General features: G+C 37.9%; 1 protein-coding gene across 5 annotated transcripts in view; it reads right to left on the minus strand.

Annotated features, from left to right (window-relative positions):
- Positions 1 to 25,958, minus strand: part of ATP11A (ATPase phospholipid transporting 11A) — a 128,311-nt gene that overhangs the window by 37,995 nt on the left and 64,358 nt on the right. For all 5 annotated transcript variants that reach the window (XM_066990518.1, XM_013197443.3, XM_066990519.1 and 2 more), the window contains 6 exons: positions 14,474 to 14,563; positions 13,399 to 13,479; positions 9,766 to 9,873; positions 6,473 to 6,601; positions 5,523 to 5,626; positions 1,867 to 1,917 (listed from right to left, as the gene is read on the minus strand). In XM_066990518.1, the coding sequence (XP_066846619.1) occupies positions 1,867 to 1,917; positions 5,523 to 5,626; positions 6,473 to 6,601; positions 9,766 to 9,873; positions 13,399 to 13,479; positions 14,474 to 14,563 (563 nt within the window). The remainder of the gene's footprint in view (positions 1 to 1,866; positions 1,918 to 5,522; positions 5,627 to 6,472; positions 6,602 to 9,765; positions 9,874 to 13,398; positions 13,480 to 14,473; positions 14,564 to 25,958) is intronic.

A 25,958-nucleotide genomic window follows, 5' to 3' on the forward strand; every position in this document is an offset into this window, starting at 1 on the left:
TATACAAGGTATTGCTTGAAATTTACTGTATACTTTTCATAGCATAAAGATGAATATAGGTAAAATAATTTATTGAGAAGTAGGAATTACTGTAAGGATCCCCATGCAGTTTAAAATAGCATTTTGGAGCATATGTAATACAATCCATCACAGGAGTGCAAAAACAAGGACTACTTTACAGACAGACAACATGCAGAATTGCACAGATGACATTTTAAACTACTGCCAGACTATTTATATAGCAATGGAAAAATAAAAATAATAATAAAAAAATAAACTCAGTATTTTTGGATGTTATTCAAAGTGTTCAAAAATAATAATAAAAAAAATAGTCAGGGAACTCTAAAACAAAAACCCCAGGGCTGTGTCTCTGATGTTCTGATGTAAAACCTGTTACTATTTCCATTTAAACCAGTGGTGTGACGTTATGTGAATGATTTGGTAATAAGACATTGTATCCTGATATAGTAAAAAATGCCAACAGTTCTACTAATAGCACTGTCCAAGGAATACAAGCCTTAACACCACAAATTTTCTTCTTGGTCACAGTGTTGGACACAGAGCAGGCTATTGCTGTTTTGATTAAAAAGGAAAGTGCTCTTTAGAAAGAAGAAGGAAAAAGAAAAAGGCAGCTTTCACAGCAGACTGTAGCAATCTACTATTAAATGACGTATCACTCAACATGGAAAGGACAGGAGTATCCTCAGGAAAGGATACCTCCTGCCTGGAAGCAGGCAGCTGTCACTGCAACAGCTCATGAGGCCAGGGCCCTGCCTGACCCTCTTATCTGAGAGACCCCCAAGCAAGAACACAGCCCGGAACAGCTGAGAGGGACATGATCTGCTCTGGATGGTGACAAGAGATTTTCACTGCTTTGCAGTGCAGTCATAGATATGTTTCCTTTGGGATCACTGACGTGCTCAGCAGCCAAATTTTCCCTCCTCTTTGCTTACTGAGATAGAAAATTACCTATCTACAGACACACTGAGCTTAAGAAAATACTTAGCCAGAATGAATTAACTTCCCACATGCTGGGGCCTTGGATATAATCCAAGCGAGACAACTTTCCCTCCTATTGCTTTGCCTCTTTGTGGCAAGGACCTGAACAAAAACCAGGTACACAAAGTCTTCTCCTTGCTAGTACACAGAAGATCTTATACAGAAGAGACATGAAGACTCATGACACTTTTGTACTGCTTTATTTTTATTCTCTATTTGCCAAACAAATAATGTCCTGGGCTACACTGACTGCTCCTTGAGGAGAATCTACCTCACTCACTCCAGGATGAAACTTATTCGCGCACGAGGCAGAACCTTCTAGGTGCCAGACCCAGGATAACAAATCATCGTTTCCTATACCACACATAAAGTCCATTTCCTTGGATCTTGCCTTCTTGAACACACACAACGTTTAAGACTTCTTAGACAAATGTACAAATACAAATCCACCCCTCAGTAAAACTAAACACAACGTTTGGTATGTTCAATCTCCCCGAAGAAGAGGAGGAAGAAGAGGAAGAAGAGAAGGAATAAAAGGAAGAAGAAGAAGGAGGAGATGAAGAGGAAGAAGAAGAGAAACACAAACACAAAGACCTGCTGCTAATGCAACAATATTATCAAAATACTGTCAAAATACTCTCAACATCATTTACAAGCTAACTACATACCAAATAAAAGCTTAAGGTAAAAGATGAAATATTTATGATATACACAAGTACAGTCTATAGACTTTTAAGACAAAAATACTTTATATCAATAAGACAAGACAGCACAATGTTGGTAAAACAAAAGTAATTCTCATTATTGATATCCTAACAATCAATCCTAACAGTGATTACATGTGGGGAAACTCTGTATTTTCCTTACCTTGCAGTAGGCTCATTACTATCATGGTAAATATTTATTCGACCAACAAATCTGCAAGGGAAATATACAAGTAGTTTTATATCAGTGCTAATTTGCGTATTGCTATGTATATATCTCTCAATATTTCAATTTTTTTAACGTACAAGGACAGGTAATTCTCCTTATATACAGATCTATATACACCACACACATATAAAAACAAAGCAAATTACTCTCACTTTTTAAATCTTTAAAACGTATGTGTGAGAATAGATTATTTTATTGAAAGCATGTATTAAAGTGAGCCAACAGCTTTCAATTGAACGTTCTCTGATTATCCAGGAAATAAACAAGAGCTCATAGATACATGTATAGATAGAAAAATAAACAGAACAGAATGTCAGTGTAAAGTCTGTATAAAAAAAGCTACGAAAGAGTATAAAATTATGAATAAATCTTCTAATTAGACCTATTAGCAAGAATTAACAAGAAAATATTATTGAAACTATCTAAGGTAAGTAACAACATAATTACTATCCTTTACAAATCTTAAAACCTTCACCTGGGTTAAAAGCAAAATAAAACAGAACAAAACAAAATAAATCAACAGCATAAAGCCAATGGGCAATTTTCCATCTGAATATTTCTAAGTACATTTTATCTGTATGTGGTGGATAGACCCTGGACTAAGCACTGACTGACTGCTTGCTCATTACCAGCAGCACAGGAGAGAAAACGGGAAGAGCAAAAGCAAGATATCAACAATTTACTAAGTGAAGGGGAAAAAAAAAAGCAAAGGCAAACGCTCACCAACCCCCATAAATAAACATCTCCAAGCAACAGAGACCACCCCCTGCCTGCTGTTATATTGCTGAGCTTGACATTAATGTGGCACTGAGTATCCCTCTGGTCAGTTCAGGTCGTCTGGCCTGCCTGCTCCCAGCCTCCTGCACAACCCCAGCCTACTTGCTGGTGGGGCAGAGTGAAAAACAAAAGAAGCGGGAGAAATGGTTGGTAAAGACCATGCTGTTATGTGGCAAATTCCAGGCCACCACTGATACCCAGTGCTGGACAACTACATTGCCCCTGCAGTCAGCCTGAATTTGGCCAGTGAAAATGCTCAAACATCCCACCCTCATAGCAGGCAGTTAAAAGGCACTCCCAAGCAGCCCCTACAGCCCTGCAAGGAAGAAGTTTAAAATGTTTTCTTCCTCCTGTGTTCCAACAATGGCTGCTGGAATAGCTAGAGAGCTCTCGAAATGCCAGGCAACTGTTCATCAGCCAGAGAAGTGTTCTCTAAAGTTATTGTAAGCATCAGGTTTCTCTGGGTTTTCACCTACGAATACCAGCTGAAGTGGCCTAGAGCAGTGGTCTCCACACCTAACAGATCGTGCACCCCTATCAGTAAAAATTTTTGAGCGTGCACCCCCACTATATTTCCTTATAAACTATACACATGTACTAGTGTATTAGTACATTGTGTACATGATAAAACATGCAAAAATAGAACTTAAGGATGAGATAAAAATGAAATAAACAGTATTTTTAAGATTATCTTATAAATTGTACAGAAACCTTTCTGTGCTAAAATTTATTATTAGTAGTTTTCCTAGTGAGACCTACATGATTTAATATACTTTATTTCCGAAAATTTTGGTTTTACACTTTGTGATTATTAAGGATTTTTTCTTGTACCCTTGAGGAGAATTAAGCACACAGTTGTTCTAAAATATAGAATGATTTAATGAACAATGCATTGGACAGTCCTACCACCGTAAGCAGATCTACAAGGAGTCTGCAAAGACTCAACATGATCTGATTCCCTATATAAATTTGTGTCAGCACCAGTCACAGGAGGGTTGGCATCAGGCACCATAACTCAGTGGTAAAGCATCATTTTTACTTTTAAGGGACACGTTAAGTATGTTTATTTTTTCTACTGAGAGACACTTTTCTTCACAGATAAGGTTAGCAAATTCAGAACACTTGCCCCTTTGTAAAAGAAAAATGCATAACATCTTTAAGTGTGACAACTCTCTTAAGCACTTTGCCAAAACATAATCACTCTACTTCTGTGTGGTACAAAAGATTTTCATGGTCACTCCCACCCCAGCTCATTACAAAGTATTGTAAAGATTCTATTTAAAGGTCTTGTTTTTATAAAACTAACCAAATTGATGATATCCTGTAGCACTTTGTGCAATTCTGGGTCCAACCTCCTGACTGCAATAGCTTGTCTATGACTGATGCAGTGAATGAATTTCACACGTGGTGCCAGCTCTGTAACCTTACTCTGGGATCTTTTTTTGTATCAGCAGAAGTATCTGCTCCACTAGTAGTTATACTTGCACATTTTCTCTATAAGACATTGTTTTTATTAAAAAGTCATTTGTTGTTCAGGACATATCTTCTCTAGTATATCTTTATTATAGTAACTCACAAAAAAAAGTAGTTCTTTATGTATTCCATTATCGAAACAGAATCTGGAAATACCTTAAGCTACAAAATATTAGAAACATCTGTACTTTCAGCCATCTGTACAGCAATATCCCACACTGCATAATTTATTCTAATTCTTTAGATCTTCAGCAATGTTTCCTATGCACCTTCCAACAGTATTTGCTGGCAAATTTGCTGGTATTTCATTTTGTTGCCATATTGTTTTCTCTATTATTTCAGCCATCTTTCCTGTGTCAGGAAGAACAAGTGTTTCCCCAATGATATGTGGCTTTTCATCTTTCACTATTCAGTAAGAAAGTTCAAGAGAGTCTTCTAAAGATTTATTAAGTTTACTGAAATTTTCTAAAGGGAAAACACTGAAAAAAAAATGTGGAGGTTTGTCTTCATGTTCTGGATGCTTAGATTTTAATTGTCTTGATAATTGTGATGGTTTCATAGAATCATGTCAAAACACAACATGCATGTAGGGTGGTGTTCATTGTTAACAATAGCAGATATAAATCAATCTTTCAAATAGTATTCACAATTCACAATTGTGAATAGAATACACAATTTTGAATTTGTTTGCCCAAATGCTAATGAAGAGCTCGTAGTAAGAGTAGAAGTGTTTGCTCTACCATTTTCTTGTTCTCTTGTGCTTGTGTTATTAGTACTAGCTTCAATCTGCAGTTTTTTGCAGGAATCTTTTTAAGGCACTTGTCCATTTTGTGAGGGTTAGTTTAGTTAGAACTAGACAATATAATCTGTAAAACCACTTAACCAGGCACGCACAAACCACCATGCTTCACAACACACTGAAAGCGAACAAATGAGATTGGGTGCCTGTCAACCTCTCCGCATCGTGGAACACGCACCCCAGGACCCTCAAACCGTGGACGCTCTGACATACAGACTGAATGAGGGTGTCAGTATCAATACATACATTAAATATGAGTGACTCTTGATTTTTTTCTTATTTTTTTAGATTAAAAAATAAATTAGGTAGAAGTTCTGAAATTTCCTTTGTGCATCCCAATGAATCGTCCTGCATGCTCCCTGGGGTTGCTTTGGAGACCACTGCTCTAGAGGAGACCACTGAACTACCTGAACGGATGGTGACTAAATGGATTTCAAGCTCACTCTGGGGCTCCCTCTAACCATGCAGATGCAGAAAGGATCTTTTAATGATGATATTGGTAGGGTACCTTAAATGAAAGAGGTAAGAATTATTTTCTTACTTATAAAGGTCAGGCTGAGGTTGTTCACATTCAATGGTAGCATGTAATGCATCAATTTCTTGTTCACTGTGAAATGCCTTTGTATCTTGAACAGCATAGTGAGTCTGGAATGAATAAAAAGGTATAAATAAGAACAGATATAAAAAATATTAATATGCAGATAGTTCAGTGTGAAACAGACTTACTAGCTTTCACATAAGAGGTAATATTTCAAATAAGATGCACCTTTAAATGTTCCTTATTGGGAAACTTTCTACATTACATGCAGGTACCTTGCAATATACTTACAAGTCAGGTTAACGTGAAATTTAAGTACAAAAATATTTGTGAATTATCTCTGTAATCTCTATGGCTATATTGAACACAGACAAGACTGCAAATAAATATCACAGAATCACAGAATGGCTTGGGTTGGAAGGGACTTTAATGATCATCCAGTTCCAACCCCCTGCCACAGGCAGGGATGCCTCCCACTAGACTAGGTTGCTCAAAGCCCCATCCAACCTGTCCTTGAACAACTTCAAGGGATGGGGCATCCACAACTTCTGTGGAAAACCTGTTCCTGTGCCTCACCAACTCTCAGAGTAAAGATTTTTTTTCCTTATAGCTAATCTAAACCTCCCCTCTTTTACTTTAAAACTGTTCCCCTTGTCATATCACTATCTGCCAGTGTAAAAAGTTGTTCTCCATATTTTTTTTATAAGTCCCCTTTAAGTACTGAAAGGATGTTTTGAATCTTTTCATAAAATAATGTAACATAAAATATATAATTTTTTACATAAAATAATGTAATTTTTGAGAAAAATTTAGTCAACTGTCAGAAAATTATACAAGTCAATGTATCTGCTCACAAATATATGCATTTAAGTTACATTATGTTCTGTGCTAAAAAAAAAAAAAAAGCAAAATGTAAACTTTGCCTTAAAAGAAAATATAGAACATTTTATTACCTTATGACTGGATTCACCATCCAAACTAGCTGTTGTAACAAAACACGTTCCATCTCCTCTACTACTGGATAGAAATATTAAGTCACATGGGAATGTTTCATCTTCTTTTACCATCACAATATCTCCAACCTAGGGGAAAAAACATTTATCAATCCTGTGTCACCCCAAATTTCAGATTTCAAAACCTATTCAAAAAATCAAATTTTTAAAACTTCGCTGACTTTCTTTACACCAGGATGTTGCCACAAGAGTAAAGAACTACAGAAATATCTCTGAAAAAATGAATTACACCTTGTGAAATGAATCAGGCTTGTACTACCCTTCCTCTAAGGATCTCAAGCCATTTTGCAAGTACTGTCTTTTTCAGCTTTGCAACATTATTTCAGAAATGGAAGATACTATCCTTGCTTTAAGAATAAATACAATAAACCATCTATTCAAAAATAGCTGGAGATGTGGGCTACTCTCATTGGCTCGAGCATAAGCATCTCAGAATGTTATAATTAGAGACAGTTGAAAAAACTAAGAATTCCAAGTCTGCCAATGAAAACAGGATAGATTTTCAGCAGAATTTGTCACTAGAAGTCCATCCTATTCTTTATCCATGTAAAGGTGCACAAATTAATTCTCATTAATGCAAACACAGATAGCATGTTACAGTCTGTTAAACAGTGTCATGGAACAACCAACCAACTATAAATTCAAAAGATAACTGTAAAGCATCCTTTTAAGAAAAACAGCCTTCAATAAATTTTTGGAGCTCATCTTTTACGAAGGACTATAAAAAAAATGTACAAATGGTAAAGATATAGTATATGTTTTAAGAATACCAGTTTCAGTTAAAAGATAGTATTTTTTGGAATTTTTCACGTAACTCAACATCTGCTAGATATACCTTTATGTCATAATTCATTATCATAAGATTCAGCTCAATCATTATCCTCACGATACAGCTGAATTCTAACAGCCCTAGCAGTCTGGCAGAGTTCAGTTAATTCTAGTTAAGCAAAATTGTTTGAAAGCAATCAGCAATAGCAACAGGTAAAAATAAAATTATGACAGCATTGATACAATTTACTAAAATGTACTGAAAAGCTATAATGATGACAAAAGATTTAACTTCTTGTAGATAAGCATAAGGTTTAATTAAAGATGTGATATGACAATTGCATACTTCATGTCTAGGAAAAAAGCTATATTTTAACAAGAAAAAAAAAAGGAAGTCTTTGGCTGTTCAAATATAGGAAGACATTAATTCCCTCATATACTTCCTTATGATTAAATGATTTTTCATGTTTCAATCTGCAGACCCAGGGAAATGAGGATACATAATGAGGTAGTGAAGTGGTAGGTTTCTAACCAGAGGCAGTGAATTTCTTGGCTGGGGCCAGCCTGAACAATATGGAGCCTTCATCCTGAAGAGTAGTGAAGCCTGGCTGACTACTGCATAAGTTGCCTTACTCTTCTAAGATGTGTCTCTCAGAGAACTTGCCTTTTTGCCACAAAATCATTAGTTATTAAAAACAGTGACATGGTAAATTATAATAAAGCACTCAAAATGAGAACTTATCAAAAGCAGATAAAACACCGTTAGGGCATTATCTTGAATAAACTGTTAAAAGACAGAGAATCCACCTACTAGAACAAATTGTAAGAAATTGTAATTAGTTTGATTTTGCTGGCCCTCTTTACCACTGAAAATATTCATTTAATTGTCAGCTAGCTAAAACACAGTGACATTACTGCAAATTTAACCACCTCTAAAGACCGTACCTGGAGGTTTTCAGGTTGCCACTGAAAATACACATTGGAAAATGAATTTTCAGATACAACTCACAGACAAAAGAGTCCTCTTAGTTTTGATTTTCACACATCATAATGCTGAATGATCCTTATTATTTACTAATCAATCTATCAAGCTATGGCATACAAGTCAGCCTGCAAACCAGGAGCAATCTATAATATAACAACCTATTAAAACATAAATTAATAATCTAAACAATTTGCAGTAGAAAAAAAGGCAGGAATCAGGAAAAAAAAACAGTAAACGAAATACCAACAAAAAGGTATCTTCTTAAAATATAAAAGGTGCTTTTTTGACAACATTTGCTAATGTGTCAGTTAAAAAGAAACCTCATATTTCAGCATTTTTTTTTAACTTCATGTAATCGAATGTCCACAGGCTTTAGGAGCTGAAGGATCTGCCTTTATATGATCTAGTCTGTTTTCTTGCATAATACAGGTCAGAGAACTTTGCCCTGTTACCCATAAACAGATACCCTCTCTACACAAGTATTTCCTATGCCTGCCTCAGCTATCCTTTAGTTCCTTGAAATACAATCTCTGAAAGGCAAAGAATTGGAGAGAAATTGAGAAAATATAGGGAATGGATTCATTACGGTAATACAAATTCCAGTTATGTGGTACTTCACCGTTTTTATCTAGAATGGATAATTGTTTAGGTATGCACATGAAATACGAAGCACATCATGTTTTTTTACTTTATTTTATTGCCCGGAAGCTCTAAGCAAAAGTTATCACACTCAAAGGAATGGAAAGCAGAAAGGAAAGCAGAAAGGTTGTGAGCCCTGTAGAGCTATTTATGCCCAAACAGGGCAGAGCAGAAAAAGATATTCCTAACAGAGATATGAGAAATAAGGAAACCCCAAACAAATATCTATCATATTTGCTGAGTTCTAAAGATTATAAGGATGACAAGTGCATCTAAGCATCAGAAAGAGAAACAAACAAACAAACAAAAAAAAAAAACACAAGACACATTTATTACTAAAAATAACCCTCAAAAAAACAGGAAAGGAATGCAGAAGCATTCAGAAGCTCAATGAAGAGGTTGTGATTTAATGGGTAATGAAGAAAGTATTCTGAATGTGTTGTATTTTCTCTGTAAGAAATAGGACAAATTGATAGGGTTGACTATCATAATTGGGCTTAAATAACTTACTAATGTGCATACCCACAGAGAATCGCAAATGGAGAAAAGACAAAGGACAAATATCATGAGTGAAACTTTCCATTAAAAAAACAGAAAATGAAAGCAATATTTATGAGAGAAGAGTTAAAGCAAAGATAAAGCAGAAACATCTCTAACTTTTTAAAATACTTTTCTCAGAGGCATTCAATCAAAAATTAGTTTATTGAAGGTCTATTTCATGGAGACCACCATGAAAGGTAATAAACACATTTTCTACACTACATTCTTGTGTCATTTTTTTTAAACTAGAAGTGCAATGTAAAGCCTGACTCCTGAAGTCTATTAAGTCATAGTTACTTACTCTCAATTTTCGGCTTTGCTTTCTAACCAGTTTACCATGTTGAATGAAATGAACAGGGCATTGGTTCATTGCATTGTCAGCTTTATGTCGAAGCCAATCTTCATAACCCTAGAAAACAGTGAAATGGAATGACGCAGTGATGCACATTTGGCTATAAAGACACAGAACAGCTCTATCTTGCAACAAAAAAATAAAAAAAAAATAATATATCATTAACCAAAATAAGGAACATGAAAAGATTTTTGCTAGAACAAATGAAACTGCGATACGGTCATGTTGGACATATGAGAAAGAGATTCACGGTTACAATTAATCAACAAAATTATATATTTTAATGAAGACATCTTGATAAATAGGGATGTCTATAATATAAAGAAAAATTTATGTTTTTTAAGCGATTGTCTTTTGTTCACATTTTATTGACTCTTGAGTAAGTGCAAAGTACTTATAGAAGTTGCTGCTGAAAAGGCAGAAGTGGAGAAAATATATTTTGGAAGACTGGAACTCCATATTGAAGGATGATCAAGTGAGGCCATGACTGAAGGTGGTCATATTTCCTGTCTGTTTTTTCACTTATGTCAAACTTTTTAACCCTACATACAATTTATTAATACTGAAGAATTTTGTTTGCAGAGACTTTGCAGACTAATCTATTTTGATTGCTCAATTACCTTATGAATTTGTGTTTTATAAAAAAAAGTCAAAGTGAAGGACAAAGAATCTTTAACTTTCCATTTGGAAGGTCCTGCAGGGGGTTAAAGACCGGAATTGACAAAGGCCCCAGTGGTTAAGAGATGGAAAATACCACTTGTACTCCATAAAAATTTTTACATTTAACTGTCTTGGGCACATTTGAAAATCAAGTGTAGAACAAGAGTATCACTACGCTGAATGGTCTCAGAGATAATATGGGAACTCACAGAGTCTTTATAACTCCAGTGTAATACAGAAGCTGGTACAGCTGTTCAAGCAGGCCCCAAAGTCTACACCAGCTGTCCAAATAAAGACTCAGGGAGATACAACTGCAGTAATATGCACAGCATGTCATAATCCAGGCTTTGATGGACCACTGTCGAACTACATTAAGACTCTTAAGTGCAACAATTAAAATAGTAAGAGAAGGAAAGTATACCTAAATTACTAGCCATGGCTTTCATTTACCGTAAGTTCTGCGCATCAAGAGCTGAATCCTACGATAGAGTATACTCAACTATGCATAGTTAGCACTGTAAAGAAATGAAAACACTACATGGTAGGTTTTTTTGAAAACTAATGTAGGAAAATTCTGCATTTAGTATGAAGACAATGAAGGCAGTCAGTATCCTATTAAGGGACAATCAAAACTACCCTCTGTAGTGGGTCTGGTTGGGATGGAGTTAACTTTCTTCATATCAGCCCATATGCTGCTGTGCTTTGCATTTGGGATTAAAGCAGCGTAGTTACACCCCAAATATTTTGGTGATTGCTGAACAGGGCTTGCAGTGCATTGAGGATTTCTATCCAACCTCCCTCCTCTCCAAAAGGCCAGTAGGCTCTGCGTGGGCAAGAGGCTAGGAACTGACGCTGCCTGAACAGCAGACCCCAACAGACCAAAGGGATATTCCATACCAGTGTGGTGTGCTCAGAAAGAAAAACTCAGGGAAAAGAGGAGGAAGTGGGGACATTTGTGGTGATGGCGTTTGTCTTCCCAAGCATGAAGCATGATGAGGCCCTGTGCTTCAGGGAGTCGCTGGACATCTGCCTGCTGATGGGAAGTAGTTAATGAATTCCTCGTCTTACTTTGCTGGTGTGCACAGCTTTTGCTTTCCCTATCAAACCATCATTAACTCAACTGATGTGTCTTTTTGCCTTCCTTCTCTTTCTCCCCATCGCACAGGAGAGGGAATTGAGTAAGAGTCTGCTGGCCAGGGTCAACCCACAACATCCTCATTTTTGTTACAGTTTTAGCCATCATAGTCCTGGAGCATGACTAAAGATAGGTAATACAGAACCCCCATATAGAAGTTTTGAGATAAAATTTGGAGCATTCTGACATAGACACTGTCTTGATGTCCAGCTTCCTCATTACACTTTTTTTTTCCCCAAAAGACAGAATATTAATACTGAAGCACAAAATAATAGACCTTTCTTGTGCCCATCAAGAGTATTAATTCCTTTGAGTGGCCCAGTAAAAGACGCTGAACATCAAGCTGCTTGCACAAATTTTGCTTACACATTCACATCCTATTTGCTGGTTTTATCTTGCTGCTATGTAGCAGGCCATGTCTGTCTGGGCCACTGACAGAGTGAAGATTGAACCATGCAATGAAATTCACTGAGCCACTAAGTTCTTACACTGATGTCTGTCATGCAAGAGCAATTATCATTAGATCGGACTGAACGCAAAAAGCCAAACAAATAATAGAAATACTCTAAAGACCAATATCTGTGACTATTACTTTGGAAGCCCAGAGTTCTAGAAACTGTTCTGTGGCTATACTGAAATGGTAATGAAGTAAATGAAAATGAAGAATGCAATATGTACTGCTTATAAACTCACTTGCTAATTTAAATATAGTAAAAATTTCGATGAGTTAAATTTGTATTTGCAAGGTTTATGCAGGATAAGGTATTCTCTGTCCTTCAGTAGCTGGCCTGAAACTGCTAAAGTCAATAAATTTGGGTCCAGCTCAATCAACAGATATGCAACCATGCTCATTCCTGATTCAATTCTGACCCAGACCAAGCTCTGATAATGCATAGATCTGAACACTCTGTCTCCATATGAATTAAAACATTCTATATTCATCTGTGAGTCCACTAATTTTAATAAGATTCCATCTACATTTAAGGGCTCTTGTTAATTGGAACACTACAGCATTTGGGTTCCAGGTGAAAAACTAACTAAATCTTTTCATTTTGGTAGTACTACCTTGAAAATGGAATAACAAACCTGTACAATCCCTTACCTGTATTATGCAATTTAAATTCAACAAACCAACTTTTATTAGGATCTTTTATACTCGATGTGGCAATAACAGATTTCTAAAAATTACTTCAATTTTACGTATTAATTTTCACATTAAAAATGAGATAATACTATCACATCTTTTCAATGCTAATCTGCAGAAAGCACAGCAGCTATCATTACCAACTGTACATTACCATCAGCATATACTGAAGACTTGAGCCAAAATAATTTTTATCATCTCTTCATTCCGTAGAGGCTACAGAAATCTCAAAGGTAAAAGAAAGGAGATTTATCTTATAATTTTTTTCTGGTTCTTACTAAACTCATTTTGAGTCACTGTGGAAAAATGTAACAGGATGTGGAGAGCTACTAAGAAATAGACAAAAGTCAAAGTAAACACACAAGAGTGCTGAGTAAACACAAGAATGTAAATGATTCCTTGGAACGCAAGGAATTATAAAATAATTTATAAGCTTGTGTTGAGCTTATAATTGAGCTTAGTGAGACATCATCATGTAACAAAAAACTTCTACTTTACCTACATAAGAAAAACTATTTTCCTGTCAAAGTTCATCACAATAATTCTATAGGCATTTCCCTGAGACAGTCTAACACAAAAAGGTGGGGTTAAAATGAAATGCTAAACAAATAGAAAAGTTATCTTTAGTTTTACTTTTGCTCACCTGTTTGATAGCTGTTACAGTGATGACAAATAAAAGTGGAAGTCCGCTTGTAACTGGACTAGTAGGTGTATCAATAATTAACTGCAACAAAAGGAACAAATATCTTCAGGTTATATTTTTGTGAATGTAAGCAGTGAATTATTCAAACAAGATGTTTCAGGTAGTGTTTTCACCAGTATGTTACAAAGTACCAAGGACCTTTAATTATAGAGAACAGTACTTTAATATAATTTTAAGGATTTTAGGGAGCTTTGGAGGCAAAACCACTAAGCAGCATTTGAAATCAGCATACTGCTGTTTTCTCATGTTATACAATACAGCTGTTCTTAAGCACGCCAGCAGTAAATCCTGAAATACTGAGCTGTGTCTTCTGTAATTATATAAGAGGTAGAATCCGGAGGAAACTAAGTTATTCTGAGAATCTGCACGGTTTTTCTTTCTATGCAGTCTAGCGTGTCAAGTGATAGAACTTTTCACTTAATCAATTTTTATTGTTTAATACATTTAAGTGTTGTGAATGGTTCAGAATAAAGACACTGAGAAAGCAGCAAACAAATTACTTGAGATAATAATTACAAAAACAAATATTTTATGTATTCTGCTAAGCAAGAATTATATAAGCATCCATAATTTGTTTTCTCTACAGGCCTTGATAACTGTGCAGTTGAAAAATTTCTGCCATGGGATGATTCTGTTATAAAAAAATGTAACTTTTAGCATAACTAATAGTATTTTATTATCAACAATTTATAACAATGGTTTTACTCGTTTGGATGCTTGTTTACTACAAAATAAAATTTTAAAAATGATGCTCATTATATTTAACTTCATCAAGAGATGCCTCGCCATTCAATTATCAAACCAGTGACGGTGTCAATTTCTCTTTAGGTTAGATTCACATTTACAACCTGGGAATGAAATAAAACCTTTTTTGTCATATCAATAATTCAAAAAACTACCCAAGTTCAACCATTTACCTCCCTGGTCATAAAAACATTGGATTTTTTAACCTTTTTCAGTTGTTCAGTCTTTTAGGAAGAATCCAGAAATTTATTTAAAAATGGGGATAGCTTACCTGAACAAGAAAAATGATGAGAAAATAGAAGTTAGCTATTCTTCTGAACTGCTCAAACAAATTTTTCGGTATAAAGTTCCAAAATGTGTACTGAAAACAAATGCACAGATTATCACTGTTTGTGAGAGAAATATTATTCACATCTTTTGTTCAAAGAATCAGACAAATTCAGAAGTCACAATCTAAGATTAAATTAGACTAAAAATTGTCTTGTTTTTGTTACTTTATTTAATAGTTCACTGATATGGGATCTTAACTGAAATCATGTATTCCTGGAACCATACCATTTGCTTCAGGTAGGACTTTGTGAATTGTGATAATCTTGGTACTAGGGACTTAAGGTTTTTGAACAGTAACAATGCTCATCCAGAGATTCATTTACAGAACAGCTCATTTGAAGGTATTGAAGGATTTTTAAAAACATCTTAGTAGCTCCTAACATTGTTTTTAATTCATTTCCATTTTATACGTGTGACTTAAGGAGGTACGTGGCACTCTGAGAGTTAATTATGAAGTCATAGCAAACTGAGTACTAAGTAAAAGTTGCCAGCCCCTGTTCCTTGACTTTGATGCAAACATACTTCTCAAAATAAACTCTAGCACTGCATAAGAGTACATGGCTGCATATTTCTCTAATGATCTTACAGATACCTAAGGCTTAATAAAATAAGAAACAGTATATAAAAGTGCAAACTGAAAATGCAAAAATTTCAAAGGAAAAAACGTAGAAGTTCAGGAGGAAGGACATTCCATCATTTAGTCCCTTCCCTTGCCCTGCAGGGGGTTCAACCTTACTTTGCTTATATAGCTCCCTGTGTAGCTCCAAAAACTGGATCAGAGCATTGCTTTTTAGAATGCATGTGAAAAATGTCATCTAGAACTGAGTGAAAATGTATGAAAAATGGCTTAAGAAAAGTAACACTATTATCTTATTATTCAAATTCTCATTTGACATATCATAAAATGACAATTCCAATGTAACGTTTGTTTTGAAGAAGAAGACAGGCTAAGAAGCTTCCACTAATTATTTGCTCAGATTACACTGATACATACTGTTAGCAAATTATGCCATGAGCTATACATCTTCTGAATTTGGCCCTGAAAGCAAAGACAACCAGAGGTCTAGAAGGGAAGTACCTCAGTTCTATCTGAGGGTAAAAAGGATCTCCAAGAAACATGCCTTCTTTGTATGTGAAACCCCTACCATGCAGACTATAGAATCATAAAACTGCAGAATCACAGAAAGGTTTGGGTTAGAACGAACCTTAAAGCCCATCCAGTTCCACCTCCCTGCCACAGACAGGGACACCTCCCACCAGACCAGGTTACCCAAAGCACCCCCCTGCCCCATCCAGCCTGGCCTTGAACACCTCCAGGGATGGGGCATCCACAGCTTCTCCTGGCAACCTGTGCCAGTACCTCAGCACCCTATGAGGGAAGAATTTCTTATCTAACCTAGATCTACCCTCTTTTAGTTTAAAGCCATTATTCCTTGTGCTATCACTACACTCCCTGACAAAGAGTCCCTCTCCTGCTTTCTTTCCTGTAGCCCCCTTTGGATACTGGAAGACCACTGTTATGTTCTCCCTGGAGCCTTCTCTTCTCTGGGCTGAACAACCCCAACTCTCTCAGTATATCCCCACAGGAGAGGTGCTCCAGCCCACTGATCATCCTCGTGGCTCTCCTCTGGACTCACTCCAACAGCCCCATGCCCTTTTTACGCTGGGGGCCCCAGATCTGAATGCAGCACTCCAGGTGGGATCTTGTGAGAGCAGAGCAGAGTGGGAGAATCACCTCCCTCACCCTGCTGGCCACGCTACTTTTGATTCAGCCCAGGATACGATTGCTTTCTGGGCTGCAAGCGCACATTGCCAGCTTGCGTTCAGTATTTCATTTACCAACACCCACAAGTCCTCTGCAGTACCATTCTCAACCCATTCATCTCCCAGTCTGTACTCATGTTAGGAATTTTCCTGAACCAGGTGCAGCACCTTGCACTTGGCCTTGTTGAACTTCCTGAGGTTCCCGTGGGCCTACTTCTCAAGCCTGTCCAGGTCCCTCTGGATGGCATCCTTTCTTTCTGTCACATCAATTGCATCACTCAGCTTGGTGTCATCCACAAAGCTGCTGATGGTTAAATCAATCCCCCTGTCCATGTTGCTAACAAAGATGTTTAACAATACCAGTCCCAATACAGACCCCTGAGCAATCCTTTTATTTGTTTGGTTTTAAAGCCTGCACATGCGTAGCTCATAGGAACAAAATGTTCTTTTTCTATGATGTCCCAAAAATCAGTATATATTCTAAATATTCCCTAAGTAAGCACTTACACTGCTTAAGAAGTTGTTTAAATATTGTATCACCTGTTAGCGAGCCAAAACCCATGCAAGCGTACATGCAAAAGCTGGGAAGTCAAGTGCTCTCCTCTTGCAATCAGAATACCTTCATCGGGCTGGAATGCTATTCACACTGCCCACTTCCCAGCTACTTGCTTTGGCTGCAGAGTTTTAGAAAGAACCAGTTAGACTTGATTAAGAATTCTCCTTGTACAATAGTCCCAGTCCTTTAAAGCTGCTGTTGTGATGCGTGACAATACAGAGAAGGGAAGTCCCAAACACGATTTCTGCCTGGTAGTGACAGACAGCAGTATCAGCAACAAGGAAACCTGTTCCTTATAATCTTAGAGATACATCAGTGAGAAGCTGAAGTGGTGACAGTGATACAGACACACCAACAAAATGTAAGTTAGCACACCACTAGAGCCGACTGCTGTGGTGATCTCACCAGACTCTTCAACGGCTACCCACAGCAATAAAGCTCCGACTGGTTGGTTTTGTACCTCTGATGACTGTAGGCATAGAGGTTGCAAGCCACAACAGAGACATCCAAATAATTTTTCTTTTTTCTCTATCATCAAAATACCACATTTCTTCTCTAATTTCTGAAAACAATACGCATAAAATCATATGTAGTGTAACACAACTTAAACTTACAATTCCAGTCATGGAAAGACGGGATTAAGTCAATCACGGCTTGAGATGAACCTATTCAGAGCTGGGTTTGTTGCCCGGTGATATACTACAGCTTTTGACACACACCTAGAAGGAACACACTAAGTCTATACTTAGAAGAATGTATCCCTGGGCTGCAGAAATGATGCCAGATCTTTTGCTCCACATTTTTGCTACTCCAGTGTTCAGAAAACATCCTAAGAAGTGAAACAACTTAAGAGAAGGTTATCACGTGAAATCTTCCCAGAAGCATTACTACTGTAACTAAACAAAATTAGTGGCTCCGAAGAGGTTCTTAAGAGGTTCCTAACCACTTTTTTGTTACCTCTGGCCACTACAGTTTGACGAATAGTTTAAACCTACAAAATAGCTCTCTGTTGCAAAAATATAAACTCCACTGGGCCACGTAAAATGTACTTTGAAGTGTCATCTTCAGTTACTTTCTATCATGTAAATAATGGTATGTGAGAATGAACCGGTTATAGTAATTCTGTGTTTTCAACATTATCTTTGATTAACTACAAAATTATGTCTATTTTCTAATCTTAATGCATTTATTTCATTATGAATCTTTGCTTGCAGAAAAGAAAAAAATAGGTTTCAGTTTAGAACTGCTTGCATTTTTCTGGTTTGCAATAACTTTCTGTTTAAATGTGCTAGTGTGTTTAACTAAAGATGTGCTGGCAGCATATTTTTGTGAGACGAGATATTTAAAACACCAGAAAGTCAAGTAAGTTAGTTAAAACAACCTGTAAAAAAGTTTGAATGTTCATCTTTACCCAAAGTATCTGATCTTCCTTATATTCCAACTTCAATCTACTGCTTTCCCAGTGAAGCAGTGTTCCTTCCTGCAGCTTCACCTTTCCTCACCATCTCTCTTACCTCAATAAATATGAACATACTGGGAGCAGACCATTTTCAGAAAATCATAGAAAGGTTTGGGTTGGTCGGGACCCTTAAGGATCATCTAGTTCTAACCTACCCATGCCATGGGCAGGGACACCTCCCACCAGACCAGGCTGCCCAAAGCCCCATCCAGCCTGGCCTTGAACACCTCCAGGGATGGGGCATCCACAGCTTCTCTGGGCAGCCTGTGCCAGGGCCTCACCACCCTCAGCAATGAAGAATTTCTTCCATATCTAATCTAAACCTACCCTCTTTTAGTTTAAAGCCATTCCCCCTCGTCCTATCACTCCACTCCCTGACAAAGAGTCCCTCCCCAGCTTTCCTGTAGGCCCTTTTAGGTACTGGGAGGTCACAATGAAGTTTGCCTGAAGCCTTCTCTTCTCCAGGCTAAACATCCCCAGCTCTCTCAGCCTGTCTTCATGGAGGAGCTGCTCCAGCCCTCTGATCATCCTCATGGTTCTCCTCTGAACTCAGTCCAAGAGCTCTGTGTCCTTCTTGTGTTGGGGCCCCAGAACTTAATGCAGCACTCCCAGTGGGATCTTGTGATACCTAAGCAGAAGGGGAGAATCACCTCCCTTATGCTGCTGGCAACACTTCTGTTGATGCAGCCTAGGATGTGGCTGTCTTTCTGGGCTGCAAGCGCACATTTTTATGGTCTGAGAGATGTTATGTAAAATAGATGTTCCTTTTAACACAAAGTGTTTTGAAACTTTATTTTCATTGAACCTCATAAATTTTAGTATAATCCTTCGTTATACTGCATTTCAGACATACGAAGTACACTTGTATTCTGTCTATTCTTCACAGAAGAAGTAACAATTTTTTAAAGATTTTAGGCAAGAAAGAAAGATCACTAAGATGCCTAGACAGATCTTGCCCTTTCCTCACTCCCCCAAACACCAGTCGCTCAGACCAGAATCTACAAATTGATGGTTAACATTTAACCTCCATAATCACTCCCAGGAGAAACTACAGAGTAGCTGCCGCTCAGAACAAGATCTCATGACTCTGTTCAAGGCACTTGCTCTACTCTAGCAAGGCAGGAACAAAATAAAAGCCTCTGAAGAAAAGACATTAAATATGTTCATTTTTAGTATCTCAGATTGTGTGCAGGTAGAGAGCTAATACCACCTGATATCCTCTGATATTTTCTAGTCACACTTTCTGTAAACTCTGAAAAACATTGTGAAAAAAGGGTATGTATAAAACTATAATTCGCTTAAAGGAAATAAATGTATCCGAACAGTAATGCCCTCAAAGCTTTTAAGTTGGGGAAGGCTTAACTAAACTTTTTTAATAGCTGCATAAAAGAGATCAAAGGACCTATGAATTTTACAGACAAGATGTAATATGTTAGACAGCAAGTAGTAGAGCTGTGTTCATCTCTAAGATGAATAGATGCATCTCAAGCACTGAGCAAGGAACATAAAATCAGTCTGTCTTAAGTCAAATGAGCATAATTTAAGTAGATTTTCTTTCAATTTATTATCGTGATAGTACCTGCAGGGCTGATGCATTTCTCTAACTGTGTGCTTGCTAACCTTATTCACACCTCAGCAGTATTCCCAGCTACAGGCACCTGCCCCATCTTACTAACTCTTCTATCCTGTCACTTTGCTAATGCCTTGTTGGCTTGCAGCCTTGCTACAGCCAGTCCCATGTATTCAAAAATATAAAACAGGGTCCTCATAACAATGAACTGATTTAGTTTTAAACATTGCATTTTGATCTTTTCATTTGATATCTCCATTTCAGATTTTTGGCTCACATCTCAAGCTTCTCTTTTCATCCTAAGAGACAAATACTTTCTTAAGTAAAGGTTTCTCATGTAATTACTTGACATAAAAAGCTGGAGCTGTAAAAAAAAAATAAAAAACACTCCATTTTGCATTATTGAATTCTGTCAACATCTCATTTTTTTATAGCGTATTTTTTGTATTTGTTTTCCAATAGTCATTGTCACCCTGCTAACCTGCTCCGATTTCATATTCTGACACTCCTCTCCCTCAATACTACTAGATACTTTTCACTGTTTCTTGTAGGTGCTTAGAACTATTCTGCCAAAAATTTCCCTGTGTTGCTTCAGTCCTGGTTTGCAGACATCCTGCTGTGCTGAATTCTAAATCCTTCTGCAAAACAAGATCCACCTTCAGGAAAAATAAACTCATGGAAGAACAGAAAAAAGCTAAACAATAAATGCTTGCAGTCACTTCAACTTTTTCAATGTCTTTCTTTTAATAAATCCAGAAACGTGCACAAGACTTAAGCACGATCATAGTAACTTCAGTATTGTTGATATAGAGACTTTTATAGTACCTATCAATTATCTGGAGGTGATATATTCTTAAGCTGCCAGTTTAACAACTGGACACATGTGTATGTGTGCATATATATACACATATTTTATAACTACATAAATATTACATACACACACATACAGCCATCCTCCTTCAACAGAATAGATAAAAAGAACCGATCAAAAGTTTGACAATTTCTTTAAAATTAGTTTTATTTATATCAGTATTATTTTTTTAAACAATTTGTCGAAGTTTGATAGATCAGAGAATTGGCAGAGGCAACTATAATAACTGTGGAAGAAGAAAATCAAGTTAGCTGAAGTCCTAAGCACTGAGTCCAGGCCTGTTTATCTCAAGAGACTTGCTTTTATAACTGTATCAGAAGTTTGCAGCAGAACTGATCCATGATATTTGATGTGCTAAATCAGTCTCACCTCTCTACCTTCTTCAGACAAAAAGTTTCAGACATCTATACTTACATAAGACTCAATAAAAATGGAATTGTAATATCCACAGAATTCTGAAAAGCACTTTGCAATGTATAGAAAACAACTTTGAATGAATATAGAAAAAGTAGTTAGCTATATTTTAGTAAAAGTATAAACTTGTACTTCATCTGCACACTCTTTGTGACTCTATCAAGGGAGGCACCCTTGTTTCTCCACACCACATGATGTAGGGCAGGTTACATCACATCAATCACAGTAACCTCTGTTAAATGTAGGGCTTTTGCATGTGATTAAGAGTCACATGTATACTTGGAGTGCAGAAATGAAACTGATTTGGGGAAATTAGTTCAAATGGTGTGCACACATTCAGGGTCTCTCAGGTCAAGGGTAGCAAGCATGCAGGGGAAGGCTCTAATGCCCAGTGAGGCGCACACATCACGATAGTCATAAATTCGATCTCTTAACTGTCAGACTAGTGAATGTAGGAGCATGAATAGATTAACATTTTGTTATATGGTTCCTTAAAAACAGTTAGTGGTAAAATAGGATTCCTACTACAAAAAATAGTATTCCTACTCCAAAACAAGCATTTTATCTTTCATAGCTCTCTGTTAATATAGTCAATTTCATCAGATTCATCAGATAGCATGAATCCTGTTCCTGTATCTTCAGGAAATCCTCTGACAAATGCATCCTCCAGCATCTGAAATATTATTCAATTACAATTAAAAAAAAAAAAAAGCTTACAGTAAGGATGACTGTCTAAAGATACAAGTCTCAGAGAGCATTAGCAAAAGAGATGTGAGACAGTGAATGAGGGCAAACAAGCTTCACTTTCTCACATATAAAGTGTGGAGAATTACACCCATCCTTAAGTTGTCTTCCTTCTTCTCCCTTACCCCTCTTACCCCACCCCTAAAGTGCAGACTTCATATTTGTATGAAAAACTTAACTCTGCCCCAGCCGAGAATAAAAGATGGTTGTTAATCCTGGACTGAGTTAGTGGGAAGGCAAATGGCTTCTCCTGGGAACACAAGAGGGTTGCAGGGAGCCATTATTCTGGAAATCCCATGCTGAAGAGGGTCATGAAGAGCTTGCAGCTCTTCTTAGTTCTCTCTAGGTACTGGGGGTTTTCCCTGAAGAAAACTGTATTATCGTGCACTCCGTCCCATCACAGGTACTGCTGCCTCTGAGCTGGCACCAGAGAGCGAGCTGATTCATTCAGAAGCACATGAGACTGACTGTAGATTGAGACCATTTACTCTTCTATATTGCTGACAGCTCTTGCCCCACTCACCCTTAGGGACAGCTGGGCAAACCTGACTATTTAACTCTTGCAGCATCAAATCTACCTTCTGTGCCAGCCAGCACAGCTGCGAGCAGGTGGAGTGCCAGGGCACAAGGTGGGAGCTCTGCATTGTGGCTGCTTTTAGAGCAGATCAATATGTTCACGCTGAAAGGCACACAAAACTTTCCCTACACCGGTACCTACCCATGCGCATTTACGTCTACCAGACCTCTCTGCCCCACAAGGCATGCTGTACAAATATTTGCATTTCACACAGATGACTATGCCAGTTCCCATTGTGGGCCTAGGATGCTTTTTTGAATTTCAAATATCACTGCTCAGGGCTGTGTTTGAACTCCTCAACTTAGAGCTGCTGTGTCACGTCCCTGTAGAGGCCAGACAAATCCTCACAGTTATGAAGTATGACCTTGGAGAGGTCTGGGACAGCCTGGGTCTCTTCGGGGTTCTAAGTAGCACTGTAGGGCGGAGGTATTTTAATATTTTAATAAGCTTCAGAATTAAGATTTCTTCCAACTGTGGCAAAAAAGGAGAAATTAGAGCCTCACTGCCTCCAGTCTTTGTGGTTTAATAGCATGACGCTGGAAGGAAGTGCTGCATGGAAGCAAGCATGAATGTCTGCTGGAAGAAGGCAACGTTTCAACATCCTCTGAAACATGCCAGAGTTACTTAGCTTTATTTATCTATTAGTCACTGAGATCAAGATGACTCACAATTAATCAGATTAGCACTGAAAGTAGCTAAGCTTCTGCTTTCAATTTGATAGGACTCTCAACATGCAGCATTATCGTTTCAGGCGATTCTCATACAAATCAGTGTTTGGATCAGTATGTGAAGAGAAGCCCCAAGGAAGCATGCAAGCAACCGAAGAGGTTTGTGAAACAAAATGATTTTTGTGAAACGCGGGGAGTATTCTGGTCAGTGAACATTGCCATAAAGCATTTCAAAGCAGGAGTTGGTAATAGTATTGTTTTGCCATCCAGAATTCACATTATTGCTTCTTTTTAAGAACCTACACAGGAAATAAAGCTATAGTACCAGTCTGCATTTCATAGTTTCATATGGTAATTTAAATTGAATGAAATCTTTTTGCAAGGACAAGCTCTTCAAGTAACTGTTCTATGTCCACTGTAGAATAAATTTTGCATTTCACTTGTAGTCTTATCCCTCTACTTTCAGCACTGTCTTTCTGGAGGCTTAAGCTCTACTGCTTCCAGTTAAGTGACAGAGGCCCAAGTGTCTTTTGTAGCTGTAAAAACTGTACAAAATGATGACAGTAAAAGTTTGCAGCTAGACAGGTTCACCAAGGCAAAATAGTATGGACTGTTTACCCACAAACTGAAAACAAGAATGAAAGTTATGTTTACATAGCTTCCAAACCCAAAGTTTTTGTAAATCTCTGAGTGGTACAGAAAAAACAATTAGTCCTCCTACAGAGTTCCCACTGTTCCTGAATTTGTCAGTTGTTTGACACACTGGACACTGGAATGTCGAAGTTCAACAAGGCCAAGTGCCGGGTCCTGCACCTGGGCTGCAACAACCCCAAGCAGAGCTACAGGCTGGGAGATGAGTGGCTGGAAAGCTGCCTGGCCGAGAAGGACCTGGGAGTATTGGTGGATAGTCGGCTGAATATGAGCCAGCAGTGTGCTCAGGTGGCCAAGAAGGCCAACGGCATCCTGGCCTGTATAAGAAGCAGTGTGGCCAGCAGGTCGAGGGAAGTGATTGTGCCCCTGTACTCGGCTCTGGTGAGGCCGCACCTCGAGTACTGTGTTCAGTTTTGGGCCCCTCGCTACAGGAAGGACATGGACGTGCTCGAGCGAGTCCAGAGAAGGGCGACCAAGCTGGTGAGGGGTCTGGAGAACAAGTCTTACGAGGAGCGGCTGAGGGAGCTGGGCTTGTTCAGCCTGGAGAAGAGGAGGCTCAGGGGCGACCTCATCGCTCTCTACAGTTACCTGAAAGGAGGCTGTAGAGAGGTGGGGGTTGGTCTATTCTCCCACGTGCCTAGTGACAGGACGAGGGGGAATGGGCTAAAGTTGCGACAGGGGAGTTTTAGGTTGGATGTTAGGAAGTACTTCTTTACCGAAAGGGTTATTAAGCATTGGAACGGGCTGCCCAGGGAGGTGGTGGAGTCACCATCCCTGGAGGTCTTTAAAAGACGTTTAGATGTAGAGCTTAGGGATATGGTTTAGTGGAGTACTTAGTGTTAGGTCGGAGGTTGGACTCGATGATCTTGAGGTCTCTTCCAACCTAGAGAAATCTGTGAATCTGTGAATCTGTCTGATCCTTCACTCAGGATCACTCACTGTCTTGGCATCTCTGATATCTTTAGTTCTTGTGGTTCATCCTTTAGGTTCTCTGTCTAAAACAGTAAGCAGCTGTCATTAAACATGTTCTCACAGGACTTCTTTAACACTACTCTCTCCAAGATTTTAGTTTTCTACGTGACTTCTCCTCTGTTCAAGAAATACAAACGTATTTATCCAATTATTAGTTCACTGATTCAGCTAGAATTGAATTTGCAAATACCTACTTTGTCTACAAATGAACGAGATTCCTGAAACACAGCAGTTCTATGAAAATACCACATCAACGTCAGGGAAAGGAAATGGTATGTTACAAATTACTAACAAATGAAAAAAGTAAGACTTATGCCATTGTATAAACGCATAGTTAGCCTATACATTGAAAGCTCTGTGCATTTCTCAATCTTAAAACTCTACAGCTTGCTTGTGAAAAGGTACAGACAAATCTGAGCAAAGGCACAAACCAGCTTCTGTACAGGATTGTTGAACAGACCAAAATTATTCAGCCTGGAAAGGAATATGGCAGAAGACCATTAACAGAATCAAGAAGATAAACAGCATACTGGTTGTTCTCAGATTCAAGAACTTGTAGTCGTCATATAAAATGAGGAAGTGGGAATTTCAAAATGAAGGTTTATAGTTTTATTTGGCAAACACTTCTACAGTTTAATTGTGCATTAAATATGTATTCTGAAAATACAAGTAGGTTCAAAATGCACTGAAGAAATTCAGTCTAGAAATTCATTAAAAGCAATTCTAGAAATTCATTAAAAGCAATTAAATACAAAGTCATCGCTTTTGGCTCACAAATGGCTAAATCACAGATCAGCAAATACTACCAGAGTGCTGAGGCACTGGCACAGGTTTCCCAGAGAAGCTGTGGCTGCCCCATCCCTGGAGATGTTCAAGGCCAGGCTGGATGGGGCTTTGGGCAGCCTGGTCTGGTGGGAGGTGTCCTGCCCATGGCAGGGGGTTGGAACTGGTTGGGCTTTAAGGTCCCTTCCAACCCAAACCTTTCTGTGATACTAAGATTCAGTTGACGGCAAGTATCACTCTGTGCTTACTTGTTTTCCTTGCTTTCCTTGCTTTCTTACCTAGGCATCTACCACTGGTGCTAGAGGGGCCGTTGACAATTCTTACGTCATTGTATTAACTGGTCTGGCACATCCACATGCTTCTATGTATGTAAAGATATCCTGTGCTTACTGCTTGG

This window comes from Anser cygnoides, chromosome 1 (genome assembly GCF_040182565.1).
Source record: "Anser cygnoides isolate HZ-2024a breed goose chromosome 1, Taihu_goose_T2T_genome, whole genome shotgun sequence".
Taxonomy (NCBI): domain Eukaryota; kingdom Metazoa; phylum Chordata; class Aves; order Anseriformes; family Anatidae; genus Anser; species Anser cygnoides.